At 55.5% G+C, this 26,645-nt stretch overlaps 1 protein-coding gene across 10 annotated transcripts; it reads left to right on the forward strand.

Moving 5' to 3' along the window:
• The first annotated feature begins 374 nt into the window (after window positions 1-374).
• On the forward strand, window positions 375-25,559 carry RORC (RAR related orphan receptor C). Of its 10 annotated transcripts, none has more exons than XM_040230652.1 (12): window positions 401-1,008; window positions 3,156-3,302; window positions 5,853-6,031; window positions 15,174-15,259; window positions 15,545-15,686; window positions 16,949-17,461; window positions 17,805-17,926; window positions 18,769-18,901; window positions 19,066-19,173; window positions 19,356-19,466; window positions 20,939-21,048; window positions 24,046-25,559. In XM_040230652.1, exons 3-12 carry the CDS (start codon window positions 6,025-6,027, stop codon window positions 24,205-24,207), a joined length of 1,494 nt encoding a protein of 497 aa, XP_040086586.1. In that variant the 5' UTR covers window positions 401-1,008; window positions 3,156-3,302; window positions 5,853-6,024; the 3' UTR covers window positions 24,208-25,559. The 10 variants fall into 10 exon arrangements, with proteins under 10 accessions (XP_040086584.1, XP_040086580.1, XP_040086586.1 ...); XM_040230653.1 differs by having other exon boundaries at window positions 403-492; window positions 3,156-3,185; XM_040230650.1 differs by lacking the exon at window positions 5,853-6,031 and having other exon boundaries at window positions 375-492.
• Window positions 25,560-26,645: the final 1,086 nt, after the last annotated feature.

Below are 26,645 nucleotides of genomic sequence, written 5' to 3' on the forward strand. Positions count from 1 at the left end.
CAAAGACCTGGGTTCAAATCGCAGCTCAACCACTTACTGTCCTTGTACAATCCCTGGGCAAGTTGTGACTATCTTCGAGCATCATCTAGCTTTGAGCACCACACAGGTATCTGAAGCAACTATGCTTGCTCCATGGTGGACATTGGGAGGATTGGAGAAAATCACGGATTTACAGAAAGTGACTGGCAAAGGACCCAGCACACAGTAGGTGATGCAGAAAGGCCAGTGCCCTTCCCGTCACCTATCCTGTCTCTCCTCAAGGCCCCAGACTCTGTTCCTCCCATCTCTCCCTGTGTCCCCTCCTGATGCCGGGACGCTCTGCCAGCCACTCCTTTCCCCTGCCTGCTGTCGGGCCAGGTGCTCCCTCCTCCTCCCTCTTCCCTCCCCTGGGCCCTGCTCCCTGCCCTCCTGGGCAGCCAGGGCAGCAAGGACGGCACCAAGGGAGTTGCCCCATGGACAGGGCCCCACAGAGACACCACCGAGCCTCGCAGGGTAAGAGGCCCTGCAGCCTTACAGGCAGGTGGAAGGGGCTCCCAGGAGGTGCAGAGGAGAGATGGGAAGGGGCTGGTCGGGACGTGAGAGGGTTTGGGCAAGAGAAGAGAGAAGGAGAGAAAGATGAGTTGGCAGGGGAGGGTAGGCCGGTGACACAGAACAGGTCTTAATAGAGACTGAAGGAGACATGGGAGGAAGGGCTGGGGGCCAGACAGAGGAGAGAAAGAGGAGGAGGGAGAAGCAGGAAGCACATGGAGGGGAAAGAAGGGGAGCCGTGAAGAAGGAAGAGACAGGTGGGCTCGGGGAGGAGAGGAGAGCAGAAGAGAGTCAGGGAAGCTGGAGGGAGGAAGGGCCAGCATGTGGGCAGGGTCTGGCTTCAAGTGAGAGCGCCCCCTGGGCGGAGGGGCGGACACTGCTCATCCGGCTGGGACCCCAGGCAGCAGTAAGAGGCCGACCACTCCACCTTCTGTTCATTCAGCGACGGAGGAAGCCGTCCTGCCTCTAGAGATGACAAAGGTCAGGGGAGCAAGCAATAGAACCCTGTCCGCTGCCCACGCCCACCCCCAGCACTTTGCTCCCCACTGGCTCAGGGTTGGGGGTGGAGGATGCGGTTTCATTTCTGCAGAAAATGTGGGACGCTCGGCCAGGGGTAGCGGGGCGGGGGTGCCGGGGGCTGTGGAGAGTCAGGTAGTCCTTGGCCCCACGGAGGGTCTAACACAGACCGCTCAGCGGGATCCCATGGCCACATGCTCGGTCAGGTGTGAGCCCTGAGGCAAAAAGTGGTGGGGCCACCTGGTGGAGGAAGAACTCCACTGCCGGGGCAAGCAAGGGGAGCTCCCCCACCCCAGGCCTGCTGTGAGGTTCAAGGCTAGAGGCTAGAGAGAGGGTGCCACGTCAGGGAGGAAGCTGGGTGGGGCCAGGCAGGACTGGCGGCCGGAGGGAGGGGCCGGATGGAGCCACTCCCTCTCTGCGCAGCCCTCCCCCCACCCACCTCACCCCACCCCACTCCACTCCACCCCAGCTGAGCCCAGACCTTCAAGTCCATCACTCCCACCCAGTCCAGTGTGTGAGCCGGGAGGGTGGGCAGAAGGGAAAGATCCTGAGCATTGGACAAGTGCTGTGCTTAGTCGCTCGCTGGTGTCCAACTCTTTGCGACCCCATAAACTGTAGCCCGCCAGGCTCCTCTTCCATGGGGATTCTCCAGGCAAGAATACTAGAGGGGGTAGCCGTTCCCTCCTCCAGGGGATCTTCCCAACCCAGGGATCCAACCCAGGACTCTGGCATTGCAGGTCTCCCGGATTCTTTCCCATCTGAGTCACCAGGGAAGCCCACTGGGCAAGTAGAAGGAAAAAGTAACAGGAGAGCCGAGTCAGAGGTCAGGGGAAATACAGGGGGCTTAAGGCAGGCCTGCAGTGTTTACTGAAATGAAAGACTGTCCTTGCGCTCTGTGAGGAGTTGCTGTGTGGATGTACAAAATGCCGTAAGGTCTGGCAGGGAAAGCTTCTTCGCAGGGACTCCTTTGATAGGTGTTTAATAAAAGTTAACCATATGAATGAATGACATGCTCTTCCCTGCTCCAACCAGGCTCTAGCTAAAGGCTTCCCCCTCAGCAGCTGCCCCTCTGGAGGTCTCTGCCTCCCTGCCTCCCTCCCACATCAACCCATCTGTGCTCCCTACAGCCTTCTCTTCACCTGGACCAGCCACACACAGCACGAGACATTCCTTCTTCTGCAGGCTGGGGGAGCCAATGGAGCCAGAGCCTGCAGGAGGCAGTGTGTGTGGTGGGGGTGTCTTTGCTTGTAGCTCTCCCTTCTTCTTCCTTCTAACATCTTCACTACCCTACCCTCAACCCCTACACCTCAAAATTCCCAGATGCTTGCGGGCACAAACAAGCAACCAAGAGTTTTAACTCTGGCCGCTTGGCTCAGAAGTAAAGAATTCTCCTGACGATGCAGGAGACACAGGTTTGATCCCTGAGTCAGGAAGATTCCCCTGGAGGAAGAAGTGACAACGCACTCCAATATTCTTGCCAGGAAAATCCCATGGACAGAGGAGCCTGGCAGGCTACAGTAGTAGAGTTGCAGAGTTGAACAGGACTGAGCATGCTTGTGCAGCCAGCAGAATATTTATCATGTATCTCTAAGGGCCAGGCACTACAAAATAACAATATGAACAAGGCAGACACAGTCCCTGCCTCCATAGGGCTTACTGTCTAGCAGGAAAGCTCCCTGTTCTTAGATCATGAACAGTTATAGCAGTGAGATGATGTGATGGGTGCCAGGAAATCAACCGCTGGTGCTGAGTGTGTCAGCACAAGGGCAGGAGGGCTTCTCTCAGGAAAAGACCTGCTTGGGAACTTGGGGGCTGGAAAGTTGTCTAGATTGAGGAGGGGCCAGGGAAGGGCCTTCCAGGCAGAAAGAATAATGCGGGGAAGTCCCAGAGTGGTGAGGAGCCTGGCACGTTTCAGGATTTGAAGAGGCTTCGCGTGACTGTAGGGCAGAGTGAAGAGAGCAGTGCAGTGGACGTGGTCCCACCTTCTCCTCAGACCCCGGGTTCTTCCAGGAAGGACTGGGGTGGGGGTGAGGGCCTGAGCATTGGGGAGGATCTCTTGATCCTCCATGGTCCTCAACTTTTGGCCCTGACCCCCTCTCTTCTCCTTACAGAGCTGCTGGCTGCAAAGAAGACCCACACCTGTGAGTAGAGGATTGGGGCAGGAACTGGTGCTGGGGTGTGGAGAGATGGCAAAGAATTCAGCAAGGGCGCCAGGAGGTCCATGTACGGAGCTGGAGCAACCGGGCAGAGGTGGCCAGGTCTGAAAGGAGGTGGAGCTGAAAAACCAGGGAGATGGGGAGATGAGGAGGAGTGATGAAACCTCAAGACTGGGGGGGCAAATAGGGGGCAAAGGGAGGAGATAAGGGAGAAGCCTGAAAAGTGCGAGGGAATGTCGCAAAGAAGTAAGGAGAGGACAGTGAAAGGGAGCCACAGGAAGGAGAAGGAGCGGCTGGACAGAGGCACGGAGATGCTGGGTGGGGCGGTGGGGGGCGGGCGTGGGCAGTGGCGGAGATCGCTAGGTCAGGCAGGGAGATGCTGAGGCAGGGTGGCCTCAGGGACTCAGCGAGCCTGCACCAGGCTTTGTGGCGGCAGTCAGGTTTGCTGTGCATCTCTGTGGTTAACACATCCCAAGGCATCAACAAGCCTGGGGCCAGCCTGTGCAGAGCAGGAGAACAGGAAAGCCTTCATCTTGGTAGGAAACACATGGAGAAAAACACTCTGGGTCCTGGGGACATTGAAAGACTGAGGCTGCAACATGTGAGGAAGGGATTAGAGCTCAGGAAGGACTTACCAATGGATACTTGCAAGGAATACCTTCTCTTGGGAACTCTCAACTCATCAGATCTATCCTCCTAGTTCATAAGAGAGGCTACACCCCCAGAAAATGCACCCATTGCACCTTGGTCTCAAAGTTCATGTCCCATCAGCGTGCCCTTCCAGCCCCAGGATGCCTTCTCAGAATCCTTGAACTGAGCAGGACCACTCCAGGGCATAAGAGGTCACCCACCTTTCTCCATGGCCCTCCCTTGGACTGCCTACCAGTTCCTCCTGAGAGCTCACTGCAGTTCTTTCTGCTGCCATCATTGCCTAGAGCTCCCTGTTCCAAGCAGAGACTCTCAGAGGGCCCAAGCATCACCCTCCTCCCTGAGCTGGTCAGACAGGGGCTGGGGGGCCACCAGGAGGCTACATCCTTCTGAGTAGGGGGTTGCTTTGCTCAGCACAATCCTGATCAGTGCCTTGCCTGCCCCTAGCCACAGGGCCCCACGGAAATGCTGAGCAGGGCCCTGGGAGGAAAGCGGGTCAAGGAGTGACGCGGGTGAGCTGGGGGAGGTGGGGGCCAGGGGCCATATGTGGGTGGGGGGGAGAAGGGGGACTTTCGGAGCATCTGGAACTGGAAGCGGCTAAACGCCATTCCTACCCTCAACCCCTTACCACAGAAACCTCGGCCAGGACCACACCCCCTCATCCCCTTCCAACCCGCTGGCCCTGTGCAACCATACCTCCACCCCACCCCCTCCCGTGAGGGTCCTCAGGAGGACATGGGCTGACAGCCCCTCCCCCAACCCACTGCCAGCTCCTGAGTGCCCAAGGAAGGCCAGCGGGGAAAGGCCTGTGCCAGGCGCCATTGGAGTCCCGGCAAGATCAGAGGCCTCTTAGGAGGTTTGGCCCAGAGAATCCAGGAAAGATTAATGCCTCCCCCAGGCCCAGAGACTCTGAAAAGTGGGCTCTGGAGTGGAGACAGTCATAAAAGGGGGCTCCAAGACAACCCCAGAAAGGGAGAAGCCCAAGAGGGACTCCCAGACTGAGAGGGGCACCTGATTACCAAGTGGTCCTGAAGAGGGAACCCCGAGGCTGAGGTACCCACAGAGCAGATATGAGGCTGAGAGGGCCTCTGAGGTTGATGGACCCCAGAGAAGGACTCCAAGACCAAGAAACTCTACAGACTCACACAGCAGGAGACCCTCCTAAGCAGACCTGAAGCAGAGAAAGCTTCCCATTTCTCAAGTGTAATCTGGGGTCAAACACCCTGATTTTGAGTCCTGACTCCACCACTTTGCTAGCTGTGTGACCTCAGACAAGTTACTTAACCTCTCTCTGTGTCTCACTGTCCTCATCTTTGAAGTAGGAATAATGGTACCTACAACATAAAGCTTTCTGGGAGGATTAGATCATCCACATAAAGCCTTGAGAACCATTTCCAGCACATGGTTAAGCATTATTATTAGCATCATCTTCATTCCAAGTTCAGCAGTTTTGCTCCTGAGGAAATTTCTGACAGACTAATCCCTCCTACAGATCGTGGTGTTTGTCTGATGGTTATTACTGCTACTATAATCACTTATGCCCTAGCCCAGGGCATGCACCGTGTGCAGGGAGGGCATGAGCGTGGTGGGTGGTGGAGACGGCTGTTGGCAGTCCATAGTGTTGCAGGTGGCCCCAGGCAGACATTCTGTGACTTACCTCTAGAAATAGCCCCGTCCCTGGAGTCACCTGGCAAAGAGGGTCAGGCTCTCGGGGATCCTTGGGGGGAGGGGGAGTAAGGACCTGGCCCCAGGCTCGTGTGAGCTCCATTCCGGCTCCCCAGCCAGAACTACCCTGGCGGGTGGAAACAGCTTTTACGCGTGTGGCTGTCGCCTGTGGTTTTGGAATTTTCCAACGCCCCCTGCGATTGGCTGCCCCGCCCCTCACACTCTGCCCCAGGCCCAGATTGGCCACATGGGGCGCCTGTCATCCTACCCGCTGCACCCCAGGGGGGGTGGGGGGGTGGAGTTGGGGGGGGTTGTCACTCGGCCACCTGTGTGGTGCAGATCTTAAACCCCCCGGCCCAGAAGCATTGGGGGAGAGCTAGGTGCAGAGCTGCGGACTGAGGCTCTGCCAAGAGGGCCTGGCCCCCACCCCTGCTGTCAGCTGCGCCCCATCCCTGGACCACCCCGGCTGAGAAGGACAGGGAGCCCAGGCGGCAAAGCCCAGGACTCAGTCATGAGAAGTAAGTGAATGGGCCTCCTGGGAGTGGGGAAGCCTGGGGCCCATCATCATTCCCAGGCCTTCTGAAAAGGAGGGAACAGTGTGGGCAAAAGCCAAGTGCTCTTCCCTGGCAGGGTGTGTCCTGGTCAAGGCTAGGGTCTGTTGGGCGGAGTAGTCGTGGAGTCTCGTTCCTCAGGCGGTTCTCTTACAGCAGTCTCAGTAAAGGGACTGTTGAGGAACTCCTCTGTCATGGGCTCTGGCAAGGATCTCCCAGAGCAGGTGAGGTGCCCCGCGCCTTGTTTTACAAAAAGAAACTGAGACCCAGAGGGGCCCAGTGCTTCACCCCTAGATCACACAGCTGTAGTAGGTGGAGGCTGGCAATTAGCAGGCAGCCCAGACTCGCTGTCCCGGCACCCACTGCAGTGTTTCCCTCCACGCCTCCAAACTACCTGTGGGAGGGTGAGAAAGGAGGCCGGAGGAGCCGCTGTGCCCTGAGGCAGCGGGTTGGCGAGGGTAAAGAGAGGGCAGCTGGCGGAGGGGGTCAGAACCCCAGCATCCAGGCCTCTGAGCCATCATACTCCCTGCCCACTGCAGGATCATGAGGACCAAGTGGAATCCAGCCAGGGTGCCGTGTGTGTGTGTGTGTGTGTGTGTGTGCGCGCACACGTGTGTATGAGAAAGAGACCCCTCATCCCAGGTTCAGATGCCCGTTTGATGAGTAGGATCAGGCAGTAGAGATGAGAGCAAAAAGCCTTCAACTTTACTGGCTTCCTGGCCCAAAGCCATGGGCCAACAGCTGGTGGGCAGATGTCTGGGGTCCCTGTGCCTTCCAGCAGAGCAGGGGTGGGCACATTGCCCTCATGTAGGGAGCCAGAGAACCTCCCAGAGCATAGGGTGAAGGACGAAAAGGGAAGCCCTGGACCCCTGTGGCATGAGGCAGGAGGCACCCCCAGCCTCAACTGGGGGTCTTCCCACAACCCACAAAAGAGAGTCCATATTGTGTACTGGAAAAACCCACTGGCTGAGTCTAAATACCAGGTTCTGAGCCACCTCTGTCCCTCACTAGCCTGTCCTTAGGCAAGTCTTTGCACCCGTCTCTTGTTTAAAAAAAAAAAAATTTAAAAAACAAAACTAACTTTGGAGAAGCTCCCGTTCTGAGCAAGCAGAGAGCAATGGTCTCCAAGTAAAGCATCCCCCAGGGTAGTGGAAGAAACTCAGAGGAGACACGGAGAGGTGGCCAAGGGAAGGAAAGAGCCTCACCTCCACACTTGGGGTGGAGACTCCCGTGCAGGCGTCCGAGCGGCGGCGGCCAGGAGGGGTGAGGAGACCCAAACTTCAGTTTCCCTTCTAGCTTCTTCCCAGTAGCAGCAAAGGTTAGCAGGAAAGGTTAGCAAAGGTTAGTCTTCCCAGAAATGGTCTCAAATCAGCCAGTCCACCTTGGGAAGAAGCAATGGTCGGATGTGCTTTAGAGCCTGGCAGGAGGGCAGGAGAGCCTGGGACTGAACGGGGAGACACTGAACAGAGCAGCTCTACGTGACAAACCCACCCTCCACCAAGCTGGTAGGCTGGAGAGGGTCTCTTCCCATCCAGGGTTGGTGCCGCTGGTCCTTCTCACTTGGACGTCTCTGGGCACCGCATAGCCCCTCGTGAGTTCCCGATACCTCCCTGTCCTCTGACCTTCTCTGGGGCGGGCAGAGCACTGGGGGCTTGGAACTGTGACCCACACAAAGACCAAGGTCCAGACACACCGGGAGCAGAAAACGGACCAGTGGCACTTCCCTGGTGGTCCAGGGGCTAGGACTCCATGCTCCCAATGCAGGGGGCCCAGGTTTGATCCCTGGTAGGGGAACTAGATCCCACGTGTTGAAAATAAAAGATTCTGCATGCTGCAACTAAGACCCGGTGCAGCCAAATAAATTTTTTTAAAAAAGAAGAAAGAAACCAGACCAAGAAATAAAGAGAGATGCAGAGGCCAAACTCAAATGACAGAAGATCTATGAAATACATGGGGAGAGAGTGATGTCTAGATAGAGCTACAACTGGAGAAATGCCCGGAGAGCCAGAACATGACAACGTGTAGCCTGAGACAGGACTGAAGTGCCGAAGATGGAAAGGCACACAGACCCGGGGGTGGCAGAGAGAAGAGAAGGTGGGCAGGAGAGGGGAGACACTGGAGTATAGGTCAGATGTAGGAAGGCAGAAGTGGAAGGGAGGGAATTTATAGAAGTTCCGAAAGAATGACGGGGACTCTGCCATCAGGACCTGCTGCCGAGTGGAGAGGAAACATCCTTTAGCCAGAAGAACTCCCCAGCCAGACAGCGGGAGGGTGGCCCCGTCAGCTCACTCCGGGGCCTGGCTGGAGTGGAGCCGATGGACATAAGGCCCTGGCGTTAGGCCTGGATGGGGAGGTGGGAGGGCACGGGCTATGAGGTTGCACTCTCGTTTTTGTTGTGCCCTGATCTTCCTCAAGTCTGGTCATGATGAGGAGGACCCGTGAACCAGAAAGAAGTCCAAGTCCCAGGGAGTCACAGACCTCACCCAGAGAGCTCAGGGCCATACAAAGGGCCCCCTCCTTCCTCGAATCGCTCTTGTACCTTTGGCTTTTTCTCTCTGCCCATTCCTAACAGGACTCCCAAACACCTCCAGCTCAGGGCTCTAGAAGGTGGGAGCACCCCAGCCTGTCCCATCACCATGAAACATGGGTATTGGTGTGGCTGCCCCTCCCAGGGGCTCCCTCCCCCTCCCCTGCCTCTGTCCCCTGATTCAGACGGGAACAGGGACTTTCCCATGCTGAGAGCTCTCCTAGAGAGGCAGCTCTGGGGTGTCCTCCAATGACTAGTCCTTTCTGAGGTCTCATCTCTACTCCTCCAGCTGCCCCCTCCATGGGACTCCAGGCTCAGAAAGGATGGAGATATCCATCTAGGAGGAGGGACAGCAACATGGCAGGGGCGCGGGGCCAGAGCCTGGGTCTTTCTGGGGGCCCTGGCCTTCCCACAGCAGCAGAGGCCCTCTGGAAAGGAGACTCGAGCCTCGGGAAGGCCGCTGGTGGTGCGCTGGTGGTGCGTCTGGGCTCCTGCTCCTTACTGCTTCCTCCCGGTGATTCATCCCCTCCCCCCATCCCCTGGTTGTTTTCACTCAATTCTTTTGTTTCCCCTTCTTTCTCCTGTCCCAGACTGCGGGGGCGGCGGGGGCACCAGGAGGGGGTTTCAGGTGGCTGGCTGTCTTTCGTAGCTTTTCAAAACCCCAGACTCTCCCTCGCCCACCTGAATTTTAGCTTCACTACTTTCTCAGCCCTGGGACCTGGGTGTATCAGCAGAAAATTTTCACCAAGGGCAGGCAGGAGCATTCGCCAGGTACAGCGGCTTCTGTTCTGACCCCCACCCTGCCCTCCCCTTCCTGCTCTTTGCGGCGGGGAGCCCACCACCAGCCGTGGTTTCCAGCTTTGCAGAAGCTGCGGGAACTGAGAGCTGAGAAAGGAGGGAGGCTGGTGATCGGCTGGGGTACACAGGGATCCCCTGGCCAGAGGTGTGGTCTCTGTGGGGAGAGGGACTGAGTTGGAGCTGGGGGGTGAGGGCCCCTGAGCTAAGAAAAGAGATACAGTCCTTTCTCACTCACTCACTCACTGGTTTCTGCAAAGAGGCCTACTAGCATGCCTGACCTGAAAGCCAGACCACACGCCAGAGGAGCTGTGGGCCTGCGAGGAGTCCTAAGTCAGGAGGGGGCTGACACCACGGGGGAAGGTATGGGACAGAGGGAATAACGACTCTCTGCATCTTTAGCCTAGACATGAGGCCCGGCTTCAGTGCCATGGGTGTCCTCCCTGAATTCTGGTCCTAGCCCACCCTGCTCACTTTGCACTTCCGCTGCAGCCGGTAAACATGCCCCCACCCACAATCTGCCTAGTGCATTTGGGTGTCTCATCCTTCTAGAGTGAAAGGCTCAATGGTTGGGGACACTGGCTATCAGGTTACAGAGACCTGGGCTTACATACCAGATCTCCCACTTCTGGTGAGGACCAGCAAGCTTGTGCAACCTTAGTCAAGCCACTTACTCTCCCCTGGACTCAGTTTTCTCATTCTTAAAATGGGGACGATACAAAGAGTACCTACTCCACGGGATTATTGTGGTCATTAAACGAAAAATGCATGTAAAGCCTGGCACAGAGTAAGAATTCAGCCAACGCTTATGTCTATCATGCTTGTGTGTGCTCAGCCGCTCAGTCATGTCTGACTCTTTGCGACCCCATGAACTGTTGCCTGCTGGGCTCCACTGTCCATGGAATTTCCCAGGCAAGAATACTGGGCTGGGTAGCCTCCAGGCCTCTCTGTCCATGGGATCAAAAATACTAGCGTAGGTTGCCATTTCCTTCTCCAGGGGATCTTCCTGACCCAGGGATCGAGCCCATGTCTCTTGTGTCTCCTGAATTGGCAGGTGGATTCTTGACCACTCTGCCACGGGGGAAGATGCCACCTGTCATCATCATCCTTAATCAATGTCCTTTGGAGAAAAAGAGAGAGAAAGAGGAGAGAGGAAAAGCCTAGCCTTGGGCAGATAGAGCACCGGGGGAAGATGAGGACCTCAGGGTGCCTCTGCCTGTGTCTTTCTCTGCCAGAGCTGGGGTGGTTCTGGGGTTTGAGGGGAAAGATCCCCCTGGGTTGCAGCCCCTCCTTTGCTCCTACCACTTCCTCTCTGTGGCATAGGGCACCTGGACAGGGCCCAGGGCTGGCTTTCTAAGGTGGCACAGGGCCAAGCTCGGGATGCATTCAAAGAGCGCTATCAATGAATCTTGCAGCTGTGAGAAGGGTGAGATTAGAGGAGGCTGGAGGGAGGGGGACAGCCTACTTTGTCTCTACCGTATTTCCCCACATAGGAGGTGCTCAGAGGAGGCTCCCTGGGGATCCTTCAATCCCCAAAGCACTCCAGAAGAGATTCATTTTCTTTTCCTAGTACTGTGTCGGAATGAAATTTTAGAAGTCACACCGGTTGGCAGATAAAAGCAGATAACAGAATGAGCTGGGGAGGAGACCACCAGCCCCTCCCTTATGCCCCAGGAAGAGGCAGAAGCAGGAAGAGGGACTACATTCTTGCTACTCAGAAATGTAGGGTGAGGACCAGCAAGCTTGGGCACCAACCAAGAGCTTGTTCAAATGCAGAACCTGGGGCCCTCCAACTTCCTGAGTAGGGACCTGCATCTTAACTAGCTCCCCAGGGGATCTTGTTGGCGACTCAGAGGTCTAGGGTCATGCAATCTCTAGGTGGTTTCAGGTGTCATGTGTACGTGGGCACGTCGCTCCCTCCTTGGAATTGATGGGCCCTGGGTGAGAACCGCAGCGTGCTGCACCGATCTTCCTGAAGCAGCAGGCGAGGGCGGATAGAGTGAGGGCTGTTGTGCGAGCCACGCTGCAAGGGTTGACCTCGAGGCTCCTGACCTCTGCTTAGTTCTAGTTCCTGGCACTGTTAGGCCCTTAGGTGGTAAGTTCCTGGCAGGCCAGGCTCCTGGGAAACAGCTTGAGTAATCCTGTGATTACTCAGCTCCCCTCCCCAACCTGGGTTCCCACCAGCTGCTGCTTCAGGGACAGGGCTCCTGGGGGGAGGTTGCAAAGGTGAGGTGTTCAAGGTGTTTTTCAGCTCCGGCTCACCCCACCGCCACCTCTGCCGGTCCTCTTCCCGTCCTCTCCCCGCCCCTCCTCCACAAGTCACAGTCGTGTGCACCGGTACTTTCTCTTTGAGGTTTTGGGTAGATGGCATGGCCGGGGTACAGGTGGCAGGGCCAGGAGGGAGGAGCAGGATAAGAGGGCCTGACCGTGCTGAGAGGGCCAGGCCTTGGGCAGGGGCCAGGACATGAGTGTGGGTTTTTTCTGTGTTTCCGGGGCTCTCTCTCCGTCTCTGCATCTGTCTCTGTTGTCTCCTGGTCCCGAACCTCTTGGTCTCTCTAGGTGAGAGGCTGGAGGGTCTAGCCCCAAACCCCTGACCTTGTGTGCCTGTCTCATGCTGTACCTCTGTCTCGGACTGTGGCTGGGGAGTGTGGGACTATGGTTGGCTGGCCCAGTGGCTGGGGTCCAAACTCTGGTCTCCCCCAATCACAGGTATTTGTGAATCTGGTCTGTGGCTGGCCACATCGTCCTACGTAAAGGGCAAGGTCTCGGTGACACTGTTGTGAGGTTCCTGGGGCTGGGACCAGCAGTGGGTCAGGCGGTGGGGCCGAGAGACGTGTCTGGGTCAGCCGTGTGGTCAGCACACACACGCACACGGATGTGGCTCTTGGAGAAGGGAAGAGGCAGGGAGGCCTGTGGTTGAGCGCTGGGCTGGAGCCCAAGTTCCTACTGTGGCTTGGCCTAGTCTCCCTCCCGCTTACTTTTTGGGTGACCCACGATGGTTTCGGCCCTCTCTGGGCTTAGGGCCACTGAGGAGTGAGATCCCACAGTGCTGGAGGGGAACTTGTAGGGGAGAGGCAAGAGCTGACTCCACAGGAGATAAGTACTTCTCTTAGGCCTCATACGCCTTTAGGGTTCTGTTCCCACCGCTGTGCTCAATGGCAGCCAGCACCCAGTGTTTCCAGCTGCAAGGCACTTTGCGCGGGTGATTCCATGCACCCCCTATGCTAATACCCGTCACCCCCTGCACTGGCAAGGAAGGCTGTGCTTACCCTGATTTTACTGACAAGGGTGCTGAGACCTAGAGAATCCAGTGGCTAAGATGTGCACGTGTCCCTGCATTCTCTGCCCCTTTTCCAGGTATCCAGTCCTCCCTTGTTCTGTCTTCCCTCCATTCATTCCCCTCTGCTCTTAATTTACTGGAAAGAATCTGAAAGCTGTCTTGCCTTCTGTCCTAGATGATCAGGACAGCCTATTGGGTGGGTGCTGGGCAGGCTAGTGGGACTGCCTGAGAACTCGAGTTAGGAGAGACTCGAGTTCTAATGGAGGGATTTCAGACACCCTGTCCCCCATGAGAGGCAGCTGCTTACTCTGACTCAGGTCTAGGCTAGCCTGAGGGGATGATGGTTTAAGGGTAACGAAAACAATATTTGGGGGAGTAGTGGGCAAGCCGTGGTCACCCTCCCCACCTCACACCAGCAGGCCCTACACCACAACCAGAGTCCAGGCCGAGGCCGGAAGAGAGTCCATAGCACTGCGGCTTTGCCCCCAGGCGGCTGCTGCTTCCTCTGACCCTTGGAATCAGAGATGAGGAGGGGCTGCGGTCCTAGACCACTTTTACATCCTGCTCCATCCCAGGCAGGAGAAGGCGATGGCACCCACTCCAGTACTCTTGCCTGGAAAAGCCCATCTGGTGGGCTGCAGTCCATGGGGTCGCTAAGAGTCGGACACGACTGAGCGACTTCACTTTCAATTTTCACTTTCCTGCATTGGAGAATGAAATGGCAACCCACTCCAGTATTCTTGCCTGGAGAATCCCAGGGACGTTGGAGCCTGGTGGGCTGCCATCTACGGGGTCACACAGAGTCGGACAGGACTGAAGTGACTTAGCAGCAGCAGCAGCCATCCTGGGCATTCTCCCTCAGAGGGGAGGCAGCAGGTCAGCATGTCAGCAACGGCAGAGGAGGGACGCGCATGCCCTTAGGAGTGATGAAAAGACCTGAAAGGGAACCCCTCCCTGCCCAGTCCCTCCAAAAATTGGCTGGTGGGGGCGGGGGGGGCGGCGGCTCATCCCTGAAACTTAGCAGGGAGCTGTGGACATTGACAAGGATGGGCCAAAGTAGAAATGAACCTGGGGCCAGTAACCAACCACAGTGAAGGCACCAGGGAGGTAGGTTACAATGAGCTTAGTGGGAGAGGGGGAGGGTCCTGGCAGCCAGTGAACAAACACTAGCACACAAATATGCACAGTGTACACACTGGCTCAAGCAGCTATGCCTGTTGCCTCATGAATCACATATACCTTTCATGTACACACACACACACACGCACACACGCACACACGAGAACCCCTTCAAGCAGGCAATATGCCCACTGATGTGTGTGCCCCTGAAATCACAGACATGGATCAGCAGAATGGAAAGCTATGGGGAACTGGGATAGAGACCCAGCTCCTGAGTAAGCTAGCTGTGTGAAGCCGGCCCAGCCATCTGATCTCATCTGGCCTATTCCTTCCTTGGTAAAGGGGAAAAAAAGAGGTCTGAATGATCCGATGGTCTCTAGTCCCAGCCAGTGTTAACATTCATAATTTGGGCTCACACAGCTGGAGGCAGAGGCCCATGTACACACGGGTAAGCATTCATACACAGCCACCCTCTGCTCTGGGCCAGGAACCTTGGAGCTCTGTTTGATCCACTCCCTGGCTCTCAGACATCCAGAAGAGCTGGCTTGCTGCCCCCACTTTCCTGGGCTCCATCTGGCTTCTCTCTACCTCTCTGGCCCCCACCCTGTGACCCTGCCCTCTTTGCCCCCCAGCCTCTGCACAGCCCCTCCCTGAGCCTTCACAGCCCGGCTGAAGATGGCAGGCAGCTCTACCTGGCCCCCAGGTGCCTCCCGCCTGGTGCACCACATCTTCCCACCAGGCCCCACACTCTGCCCTGGGGGCCAAGCCCCAGTGGGGGGAGGGCAGCTCAGAGGAAGCCCCCTGGGCGGGAAGCAGGTGTTGTGAAGTAGTGAGGACTCCTAGGTCCCCAGGCGGGAGGGAGGCAACTAGAGCTTTTCATCTTGACGGGCTGAGCAGGTGGCCTCTCTGCAGCTGCTTTCTCTGCCCCTATAGAACTGATACAACCCCAGCCGCTCCACAAAACTAAAACAGCCTCCACAGATCCTCTGCTGAGTGGCATTTGCACTCACTCCTTCTTCCATCTTATTGTTGTTGTTCAGTCGCTAAGTCCTGTCCCACTCTTTGCGACCTCATGGACTGTATGTGGCCCGCCAGGCTCCTCTGTCCATGGGATTCTCCAGGTAAGAATACCAGAGTGAGCTGCCATTTTCATCTCCAGGGGATCTTCCCAACCCAGGGATTGAACCCACGTCTCCTGCTTGGCAGGTGGGTTCTTTACCACTGAGCCACCAGGGAAGCCTGGTCTTCCATCTTACAAGAGAGATAAAGCGAGTTGGATTGGGGTAGGGCAGCAGAGGATACACCACGTCCCTGTATCTGCCTCCCAGGTGCTGGGGTAGGATGCACCGAAGGCTCCCAGGCTGACCTCTGCTCTTTCCTTCTTCCAGCACAAATTGAAGTGATTCCGTGCAAAATCTGTGGGGACAAGTCATCTGGGATCCACTACGGGGTTATCACCTGTGAGGGGTGCAAGGTGAGTGCTCGCTCATACACAGTCTCTTCAGAGGATAGGAGAGGGGGCTCGGCGGGCTTTGTACCGCCGGCAGGGCTGGTCTCCTGAGACAGCTCGGGAGCTGCCCACTGGCGCCTTGCCTGGAGAGCCCTGTGCATGGAGGGCCTTGTCTTCCACTAGGGAAGTGACTGCAGGACAGATTATAATGGAGGAGAGAAAACTGAGGGGTCCTGTGATCCGGAGGCCTTCAGACTGACGTGGGCCTGGCCAGGGTCAGCAGCCATGGTCTTCGCCCGCCTTCCCCAGGGCTTCTTCCGCCGGAGCCAGCAGTGCAACGCGGCCTACTCCTGCACCCGTCAGCAGAACTGCCCCATTGACCGCACGAGCCGCAACCGATGCCAGCACTGCCGCCTGCAGAAGTGCCTGGCCCTGGGCATGTCCCGAGATGGTGAGGCCAAGTGGGCAGCTCCCCAGGGCTTCAGTCGCCAGAGCGGCGGCCTGACCAGCGGCACCAGACAGGGGTTCGACAGCCTTCCGGGTCTCCGCCCTCCGTCCTTCCCTCTGGCAGGCCCTGGTCTCTTCCACTGTCCAATGTTGGGGTGGGCAGGCTGCCCTCATCAAAGGTCTTCACAGTCCCCAGCTTCAGGCTCTGCAACAAAAACCCTTGTTTCCTCAAACTCCTAGACCCTTTTCCCCTTCCTCGGGAGGGGCTCTCCTCACCCGACTCACCTCCAGCCCAGATCCCACCCCCATCCACAGTCCACATCTTTCCCCAGCTGCCCCTTGCTCCAGCTCCACCTGGCTCCCCGTACCCCTACCCACAGCTTGGGACAAAGGGCCGCGACTATGAATGGGACCACAGTCACCCCGAGAACAGCCCGGAAGGCTGAGGTTGGCCAGGGCGGCTGTTCCTGGTGCCTTTCTCCATCTTTCTCAGCCACTGCCCCCTTGCAGCCCCCAAACTGCTCCCCCCTCCAACACCACAGAAGGAGCCCAGGGTGGGGCTGGGGGAGGCATGAGGTGATGGGGAGCCAGAAGGAGCCTGTCAGCACTTTTTAGCGCCCAAAATAACAAAGTGAAAGGAAACACGAAGGGTTGCAAAGGGGCAGGCGGGGTGAGGGGCTGTGCCCCCACACCTGGGAGGGGCGGTGGGGTGAGTGAAAAGGCAGGAAAGAGAGAGCAGAAGAGGATGTTCAGAAACAAGCCGCGGAGCCTGGGTTGGGCTGTGGTGAGTATCTAGGTCACCAGGGAGCCTGTAGGCCTGACCACAGGGAGACCTGTGTTCTCGGCTCTCCTCTTCCTCTGACCCTCCTAGATGGGCGAGGTGACCCCGATACAGCTTGAGGCTCCCCCCTCAGCCATCCCCAGCCCCATAGCAGGAGGCCGGGCTCCTCAGCCCAGACTCATTGCTCAAATTCTGCCACTTAGTCGAAGCTGGTTTCAAGCAGGGAGAGTTTGCTCAGAAGACTGATACGTCTGCTGATACATCTGGGCTGGACAGAGCCCAGAAGCAGACAGGAGTTGGGGGGAGTGGGTCTTGAACAGAAATGCCTGGAAGGCAGGCTCTCAGGCCAGACTGGAGAAGGTCTGCTCGGAGTGAGCTCTTCAAGGAGCAGCAAGTTAATCCTGTAATGGTCACAGTGCCTATTGACTCTGCCCTGTGCCGTGTCTTCCCGCCTCCAAAACTCCTGAGCCCCCGACCTCTTTCAGCTGTCAAGTTTGGCCGCATGTCCAAGAAGCAAAGGGACAGCCTGCATGCAGAGGTGCAGAAACAGCTGCAGCAGCGGCAACAGCAGCAACGGGAACAAGCGGCCAAAACCCCTCCCATGGGAGCCCAAGGAGCAGAACACCTCGCCTGCACCTTGGGGCTCCCAGATGGGCAGCTACCCCTGGGCTCCTCGCCTGACCTGCCAGAGGCCTCAGCCTGTCCCCCCAGTCTCCTGAGAGCTCCAGGCTGCGGGCCCTCCTACTCCAACAGCCTGGCCAAGGCCGGGCTTAACGGGGCCTCATACCACCTGGAATACAGCCCTGAGCGGGGCAAGGCTGAGAGCAGGGAGAACTTCTATGGCACAGGCAGCCAGCTGGCCCCGGACAGGGGTGGACTTCACTCTGAGGACCCCAGGCGTCCTGGGCTTGGGGATCCAGGACGGGGCCTGGACAGCTACTTCACTCCCAGTTTCCGCAGCACCCCAGAGGTGCCTTATGCTTCCCTGACGGAGACTGGTAAGCAGCTGGGGAGGCGGAGAGCATAGAAAGATGAGGGAGGATCTTCCAAGAAAGGGGCCCTGTGGGACTTCCCTGGTGATCCAGTGGTTAAGAGTCCACGTTTCCACTGCAGGGACATGGGTTCTATCCCTGCTCAGGGAACTAAGATCCCACATACTGTGCAGTGCAGCAAAAAAAAAAATGGGGTGGGGGGCCCTAGTCAGCATCCCATGTAAACCAAGCATACACAAGGGTCTTGGGGGAGGCAGAGCAGGGCTAGGCCAGGCAGAGGAGTGCCCTTGGTATGCGAAAGGTAGGAGCTGGCTGAGATGGAACCTCTGCCTTCCTCCCCTGGCCCCAGAGCACCTGGTGCAGAACGTTTGCAAGTCCTACCGGGAGACATGTCAGCTGCGGCTGGAGGACCTGCTCCGTCAGCGCTCCAACATCTTCTCGCGAGAGGAGGTGGCTGGCTACCAGAGGAAGGTGAGGCCAGGACACCGCACCAGGGAGGAAAGACTCCTGCCACTACCCAGGGAGCCCAGAGACGGCAACCTGCACACGAGTGGGCTTGGGGCGAGGCAGGGTATCCCAGAGAGACACAATGTGCACCCGCTTTTAAATATGCACCCTAGCAGATGGGTGAGAGCTTCTCCTTAGCTCCTGCCTATGGTTGTTTTACCTGGTCTTCATTGGTAAAGAATTTGCCTGCAATGTAGGAGACCTGGGTTCGATCCCTGGGTCAGAAAGATCCCCTGGAGAAGGCATTAGCAACCTACTCCAGTATTTTCGATCCCATGGACAGAAGAGCCTGGAGGGCTGTAGTCCATAGGGTCGCAAAGAGTCGACCACCACTGAGTGACTAACACAAACACACACACACACCCTCTATGTCCTTCACCACCCAGACCTAGAAGTACAGACCTTAGCATACTCTCCTTCCTCCTCCTCTATCAACAATAGTCAGACTCCTCATTAGCATCTGTTTCACCACTCTTTCTCTGCCAGGCACTGTGCTGAACACTTTACATAAATTATCCTTGACCCTTACAACAACCACCCTATGAGGTTGCCATTCCTGTTTTTCACAGACTGAGAAAATGAGCACAGAGGAGTTCGTAGACATACTCCACGGCACAAGGTAGTGGAGCCAAAGGCAAATTTAGATCCATTGGGCCCCAAAGCGCATTGTGCTAAGAATAGGCTAAAAACACAAGTGCTGAGAATGTGGGGGGGTACTTGCAGTTTTGTCTGGGCTCCCAGGGCCTCAGTGGGGTCCCGGGGGTCCTAAAAGACAGCTCCAGTGGGACCTCCCTTCTCCTTTGCAGTCGATGTGGGAGATGTGGGGACGCTGTGCCCACCGACTCACCGAGGCCATTCAGTATGTGGTGGAGTTTGCTAAGAGGCTCCCGGGCTTTATGGAGCTCTGCCAGAATGACCAGATCGTGCTGCTCAAAGCAGGTGCCGGGGGAGAGGGGGGGGGCCGGGGGGGGGGGGGGACCAGTGTGGAATGGGCAGGGCTGCGTGGAGGGAGGTGCCTCAAGGGGCCCAGGACCCTGAAGGGGGACAGAGACAGATCCCTGGCTCTGTGTGACAACGCGCCTGCATGTCTCCCCACTCCCCAGGAGCCATGGAAGTGGTCCTGGTCAGGATGTGCCGGGCCTACAACGCTGACAACGACACGGTCTTTTTTGAAGGCAAATACGGTGGCGTGGAGCTGTTCCGAGCCTTGGGTGAGGGGCAGGGGGAGAAGAGCAAGAGGAGTCCGATGCCAACCCCACCCGAGGCTTCCAGACCCGGGGCGCCCTCTTTTCAGGACAGACTGCCCTCCCTGCTCCAGACACCAAGGGGGCGGGTGTCCTCGGGCACCGTGGCCTCAGCCGCCTTGCTCACTATTTCGTTTCCACCCTCCCAGGCTGCAGTGAACTCATCAGCTCCATCTTTGACTTCTCCCGCTCCCTGAGTGCCTTGCGCTTTTCAGAGGACGAGATTGCCCTCTACACAGCCCTCGTCCTCATCAATGCCAGTGAGTGTCACTGGGCTTGGGCAAAGGACAGTCAGGCGGTGGGGGCACGAAAGGTATTGAAGAGTCTGGACCTGTGTGCTGTGCTCAAGCAGCCTTCGCAGGTGGCGCTAGTGGAAAAGAACCCGCCCGCCCGTGCAGGCGACATAAGACATGTGGGTTTCCATCCCTGGGTCGGAAAGATCCCCTGGACGAAGAAATTGCAACCCACAAGCAGGCGGTGGGGGCATGACAGATACTGAAGGGTGCGGACCTTCGCTGTGGTTAAATCTGGGAAGGTGCTTTATAAAGCAGAATAAGCCCCCCCAATGTTGCTATAAAATAAGATGAGTCAAAATAAAGATCCAGAGGAGCCTGAGAGAGGGAAGAGAGAAGCGCAGGTGGGGCTGGAGAAGTGGGGAGACATGAGGAAGAGAGGAAGTGAGCCGCTTCCCTGAGAGCAATTAGGCTGCATGTGAGCCCCTGCCAGGGACTCCACTGTGGCTCCACTCTGGAATCACCTGTGGAGCTTTAAAAAATGAGTGCTGTGACTCTGACGTCATGGATCTCAGGTGCAGCCGAACACCAGAATTTTTCACAGCCTCTTGTAGGTTATTGTAACATGCTACCAAGCTTGAGAATCACTGCTCTGTGTGAACTCATTTTAAGGCAACACGCCATCGGGAATTCTCTGGCGGCCCAGTGGTTAGGACTCCACGCTTTCACTGCTTAGGGTGCGGGTTCAGCCCCTGGTGGGCAAACTAAGATCCCACGAGTCCTGGGACAGAGCCAAAAATAAAAACAAAAGGCTACCTGCCATCAGGGCAGGACTCTGGGTGTCCACTCCAGAGAATGGAGTGGGTGAGCCCAGCCAAATGCCAAGGATTCCGAGAACCTGGGCAAGTGGATTGTGCTACTAACCTGAGTTTGTAGACCAAGTTACCAGTCCACTGGCTCTGCCAATGAGTAGAGCCCGAAACATGCCCCTTGACCTGGAAATAAAGACTGAAAAGATGACTTCTGGTTATTTTATGGAGTCAGGACAAAAGGTGGTTTGTCTCTTGAAGTTAGCCACAGTGTGCTGCAGAAGGCCCAGTGCTGACCTAGGTGGCTACACAAGGCCCATCTCCTCTCTGGGGCCATCTTTGCCAAGTCAGGGTGAAGGGGGAGATCTTTTCTTCCCCACAGCAGAGTTTTAGTGGAGAGCACTGAATTAGCTATGTGAAATATCAGGTACCAGGGAGAAGGCAGCCTGGAACTGGGAGATCAGAATGTCTCATCTCTTTCATCTCTCCCCAGTTTTCCTTATAGAGAGCTACCCAAGGCCCCACAGCTCACTAACTCCAAAACAACACACACCCACACCCCCTACACTGTCTCTCACTCAGCTAAGAAGATCTCCGTTCAGCACAGATGTCCAGAATGACACACCTTTTGGGGGAAGTTAACGTCCATGTTCTTTCTTGTTTTTGCTGTGGCCCCATCCCCTCCTTCAGACCGGCCAGGGCTCCAAGAGAAAAGGAAAGTAGAACAGCTGCAGTGCAATCTGGAGCTGGCCTTTCATCATCATCTCTGCAAGACTCATCGCCAAGGCATCCTGGCAAAGGTAGGAGCAGTCCCTGGGACACAGGAGGTCAGGCCCGGCGCCAGATCTGTGACCTCAGGGTTTGCGAGGACCAGGGTCTGAGGGTCCAGAGGAGGAAGTGCCTGAGCGCTAAGTTGTATGAGAGAGCTTGCAACAGCACAGGACACGGGGACTGAGCAGTGACTTCTGTGTTGGGTAGAGATGAAAAGTTAGGGAGCCTGAAATTGGGAGGGACCCCCAGGGAACAATTCAGTTTAACAGAGCCACCGCTTACCACCACCTGCTTGTACTGTGAGTGGAAAGATACAGAGATGCCGTCCTTACCCCCACCAAGAGTTTTTAACCTGCTGTGAAGAAGAGATTTGTATACCAATGACTCTAAAGCAGAATAGGATGTGATACGGGATAAAATAATAATGTGATTAACAATGTGCTTTCCCAGATATACTCATCTTTGTGACAACCCAGTCAGTAAGAGAGATGTTAAAATCTCCCTGTAGTGATAAGGAGACCTGAATGACTTGTTCAAGTGGGTGATAAATGCAAGTCCTGGGGCTCTTTCTACCACATCTCTGTGCCCCTGATATATTACTAATATTGGGGAAATGTGACAGCATGGACTAGGGGTTAAAAATAACTTGAGGGCAAAAGGAGAGGCTCATAAATGCTTCCCAGTGAAGGTGGCATTTAAACTAGGCCATGAAATATTTATTTTAACACGCATTGAGGGGTGGGATAGGCATTCCAGGCTTAGGGAACCATATGAGCAAAAATAAGGAGGAAAAATAATGTGTATATGGAGAAGAGTTGGTGGAACATTTTGACTACATGTTAAGATTGGAAGCTGGGATAGATTGATGGGGGCAGGAAAGTAGCAGAAGACAACCTTAAAAATTAGGTCAGGGAGCAAATCAGAGAGGACCTTCAATGCCATATTAAAGAATTAAGACTTTATTTCCAGGCAATGGAGAGGACCAAAGGCTAGAGGAATGATATCATCAGAGCTATTTTTTAGGCAATTTAATTTGGAACCAATGTAAGGGGACCATTTATGGAATGGTTCAAGCAATGGACCCTTGCTGCGTGCCAGGCACTGTGCTGGGTGCTGAGAATACAGGAATGACTTAAATGACAGTCTCTGCCCTACATAAACCTCAAGTCTGGTAGAATAGTTCAGGAGGAGCCGCACCTGGGAGGGCAGTTGGAAAGCAAATCTGGTGGAATCCATCTTCGGAATACATCACCTCCCCACCGTCACCCTCTTGCTGTCAGCGCTCACTTGGACCATTAGAGAGGCCTCCGGCTGGACCCCTGCTCCACATGTCTGTCCTACTGCAGCAACACAGCACTCCTCAGTGCTCCTGTAGCTGCCATCATGCTGAGAATCAAATCCAGAGTCTCTGTCGTGGCCAACTGGCCTCACGGCATGACCCCCGACTTCTTTGCTCACCTCCTCTCCTTCCACTGCCCTCTCAGTCGCCCATTCCAGCAGCACTGGCCTCCTTGCTATTCCTTGAACACATCAAGTTGCTTCTCAGGGCTTTTGCACCTGCTGTTCCAGGGGCCTGGATGCTTCTTCCCCTAGTTTTCCAAACAACCTGCTCCATCCCTTTATTCTGGAGAGGTTTTCCCAGACCATCCCATCCAAAAAGCTTTCTACCCATCAGCTTGCTTTATTGTTTTTTTGAAGAAGTTTTCTAATATTTATTTTCTGGCTCCCTCACTAGAATATACATTTAATAAAGGTAGAGATTTTATTTTATTCACCGATGCATCACCACAGCCCATCACAGTGCCTAGCCAGAAGGTTCTCAACACATATAATGAGAATGAATAAAAGAATGAATGGATGAAGCTATTGCAATAGCCCCAACAAATGCAAGATAAAGCAGGAGGAATGAAAAGAGGAGGAATTCAAGAGGTATCAAGGGATCCCATGCTGCCTGCTCTTCCCTGACTGTCCCTTTCCTAGATAACTAACCTGGGGAGAGAGGGATGGTGGCTGGTGAGAGGTGCTTTTAAACCTCACTTGGTGATACAGGAAACTGCAGAAGATAAATGGTTTTCTCAGTCTTTCTCCGGTGAGGTCTCTCTGCCTCTGTCTCCTCATGGATCTCTGGGCCTTTTTCATTCCCCTCCACTGGCTGAGTGCCGGCAATGTTGGTTTACAATTTGCAGTGTTGGGTATCTGTGGAAATTGCTTAGTCCAAAGAAACAGTTATTGAGCATTTGCCGTGCGCAAGCAGTATGATGGGTACAGAGGATACAGAGAGAGTGGGGGAGGAGAGGGAGGGAGAGAGACTCAAGGAGCTTAAATCTAGGCTGGAGAGAGAGAGAAATTGGATCATTTCCCTAAAATGGGATTTAAGTGCTACACAGAGGGAAGCCCAAAGGAAGGGACCTTTAATCCAGGGAAATAGTCCTAGAGGAGGTAACACTGAAGGTGAGTAAGAATTAGCCAAGAAGGTGAGTAAGAATTAGCCAAGCACAGAAGAATTGAAAAGGCATTCCAGGTAAAGGGAACAGCATCAACGAAGGCAAACAGGTGCCTAACAGTGTGTAAAAGGGTCACAGACTTTCACTATTATAAAAGCATGGGTTTTATAATCGCTGGCGGTCCAGCGATTAAGACTTCATGCTTCCAGTGCAGAGGACATGGGTTCGATCCCTGGTCAGGGAATTAAGAGCCCACATGCCACGTGGCATGGCAAAAAGATGTTTTCAAAAAGCATCAGAGAGTGAGAGAGTCTTGAACAGGGCTCATTTAAGGAGTAGGAGGAACACCATTTGGGGGTTCAGCCAGAAAACATGTTCCTGTCCCACTGCAGTTCTCACGCGCCTCCAGTTCCTTGAATACAGACCTACCCCTACCAAAGGGATCTGGCTGACCCACAAGTGCTGAGTGTGCAGGGAGAGAGTACAGAGGGTTGTTGCAGCCCAAGGAAGGATGGGAGGACTTCTCTGACCTGGGGACAGAGCTGCAGTACTCACCCTCCTTCCCCATGAACCCACCTCCAGCTGCCACCCAAGGGGAAGCTGCGGAGCCTGTGTAGCCAGCACGTGGAAAAGCTGCAAACCTTCCAGCATCTCCACCCTATCGTGGTCCAAGCTGCTTTCCCTCCACTCTACAAGGAACTCTTCAGCACTGAAATCGAGTCACCCGAGGGACTGTCCAAGTGACCTGGAGGAGGGACTCCGTTCCCTTTCCTAGAGCCTGCTGGCTCACCTTTCCCTTGGTCTTTTCCTTTCCTGTGGCCCCTGGAGGGTGGTCTCTGACTGTTTGGGGGGATGGGTGAACAAACGCTGAGACTTGGTTTCAGCCCACCTGCCTGCCTGGCAGCAGGCCAAGAGCCAGAGGGTTGGGATGGAGGGACTCCATCCCCAGCCTCAGCTTTGTCCGGGCTCCTTTCCCATGCCCTGTCACCCCCAGCTTCTGTGAGGCCTGGGCTGGGATATAAGGACCTCTCAGAGGACCTAGGTATCCTCAGGACAATAGGGGGTTCCAGGACACCCTGGATGAATGGAACTCAACTCTGGACTCAGATGCTAAGAATAGGACTTTGAAATACCTCATTGCATTTCCCTGGGGCTTTGGCTGGGGTGGTGCAACCAGCTTGGAGACTGGCGGCCGGAGCCCAGAAGGACCTGCGTATAACATGACTCTGTATCACTAGGTTTTCTGCCTGCCCCCTTCCTTCCAGCTCAGCAAGGAGATGGTTAGGCACTCTGGGGTCTTAAAAAACAACAACTGGATATGTGAAGGGTAAGGATGGGATGGGAGTAAGGGAGCGGCTGGGGACGATAATTTTATGGGATTTGCATATAGGGATAGGGTATGATGAAGACCAAGAACATCACAGACAGACAGTTAGAACTCAGACTTCTTATGTGCACTTTAAAAATAGACTTTAGGGGTTAGCCAAATCTGATTATCAGAGACACACATCCACAGACAGGTGAAACATACTCACACACTCAACCTGCAGTCATGCGGCTCTATAGACACATTTAATCTGACACAATCTGTCTTGAAGTCACAGCTCAAAGGAATTTAGCGGCCCCAGGGCAGAGTCCCAATCCTGAGGGAGCCCAGAACATTTCACCTGGTGCCCTAGTTCACCAGTCTTAGGCCAGGGGTGGCCCAAACTCTACGCCAGTCCCAGCTGTCTTTGGTTGCAAGAAATCCTAAACGAAGAGGTAGCTGGACACTGATCAGTCACAGGGCCAAGAACAGACCCTTGGAGTACTAGTTTTCTGGTCCCCACCCTGCAGCCCTGCTCTTGTGATGAGAAAGGAAGCAGATGCAATTCCAGCACTCTCTCCGTGGATACCGCTGGGTCCAGCAAGGTGGAGAAGACCGTGATCTTGCCCGAGAACTTCTCTTGGTTTTATAAATAGCTGTGTGCCCTGCTTGGAGGGAAACAGCAGGTGGTCAGGAGGTTTGGTTTTTCTTTTTTTTTTTTTTCCTCTCAAGGGAGTGTAAACATAAACTCCAACCTGTGCCATTCTTTATAAAATGATTTCAAAGGCAAGAGGTGTGTGTGTCAGGTGGGAGGAGCCTTAATGAAGGTTATCCTAGTGCTGCTCTGAAATCTCATTTCTGCATCAGGACCCAGGTTCCTAGCCCAGGCAGCCATCAACACTGTAAGGATGCTAGCCCCCTACCCTGAGCCATCCCCCATAGAGGTGAGGGAGCTATCAGGAATGCCCCCTCTTCCCACTGAAGCAATCTCAGACTAAGCACCACAGTGGGTGTTCGGGAATGAGAACTTTCTCCACAAATGATACCCACAGGGGACATTTAGAATGAGAGGTGGCACAGAATCTCCCGGCATTTGGGAGACTGAAAGACAACCCTATGGAGAATGCCTGGCCGGCCCCAGAGCTCCCCAGGGGGAGTCAGGATGTCCAAGAGACTCTGTGGAGCTGCCAACCCTCCCACCCCTGGGGCTCCAAGCCTCTCCCTGCGCTCCCTCCCCTCCACTGCCAGCCTGTAGTGGCGACTGCTGCAGCCCTCCCTGGTTGCTTTATTTATTTATTTTGCACCAACAGGGTTGCTGCAGACTCATTCTCGCCCGGTTTAAAAGAGAGAGAGGAAAAAAAAAAGGAGAAATGCTCTCTGGCTCTTCTCTCTACCTCAGTCTTGGCAGCAAGCGGCCGCAGCAATAGCAGCAGCGCCCGGCAGGCGGGCAGGCGGGCAGGCGGGGAGTGAAGCACACGGGGAGGTGCGGGCCGAGGGGCAGCTTGAATGGGACGGGCCCCCAGCCCTGGACAGATGCGGTGCCCAACTTGATGCCACCCTCCGGCTTCTCCGGTAAGTGCCCCCACCTCCTGTCCTGGAGCTGCAGCTGCCCTTCTCCATAACATGCTCAGAGACAAGGCCAGACCCAAGAGGGCTAGAGGGTTTGTGCCCACTCTGCCCCCAGCCCACCATTGATCTTGGCCCTTTAGGACTTTGATGGGAAAAGTAAGATGTCCCAGGTGCCCCTGGGCAAAAGGACTCCAAGGAGCTCTCCCTCCATTTCCCAGGCGCTCTACTTCTGGGAAGGATTATTTTGCAATCAGTGTGGATATTCCAGAGATCTTTCCTCCAGGAGCCCCCCTGCCCCTGATGTAGT

Source organism: Oryx dammah, unplaced genomic scaffold (assembly GCF_014754425.2).
Source record: "Oryx dammah isolate SB20612 unplaced genomic scaffold, SCBI_Odam_1.1 HiC_scaffold_28, whole genome shotgun sequence".
NCBI classification, from domain to species: domain Eukaryota; kingdom Metazoa; phylum Chordata; class Mammalia; order Artiodactyla; family Bovidae; genus Oryx; species Oryx dammah.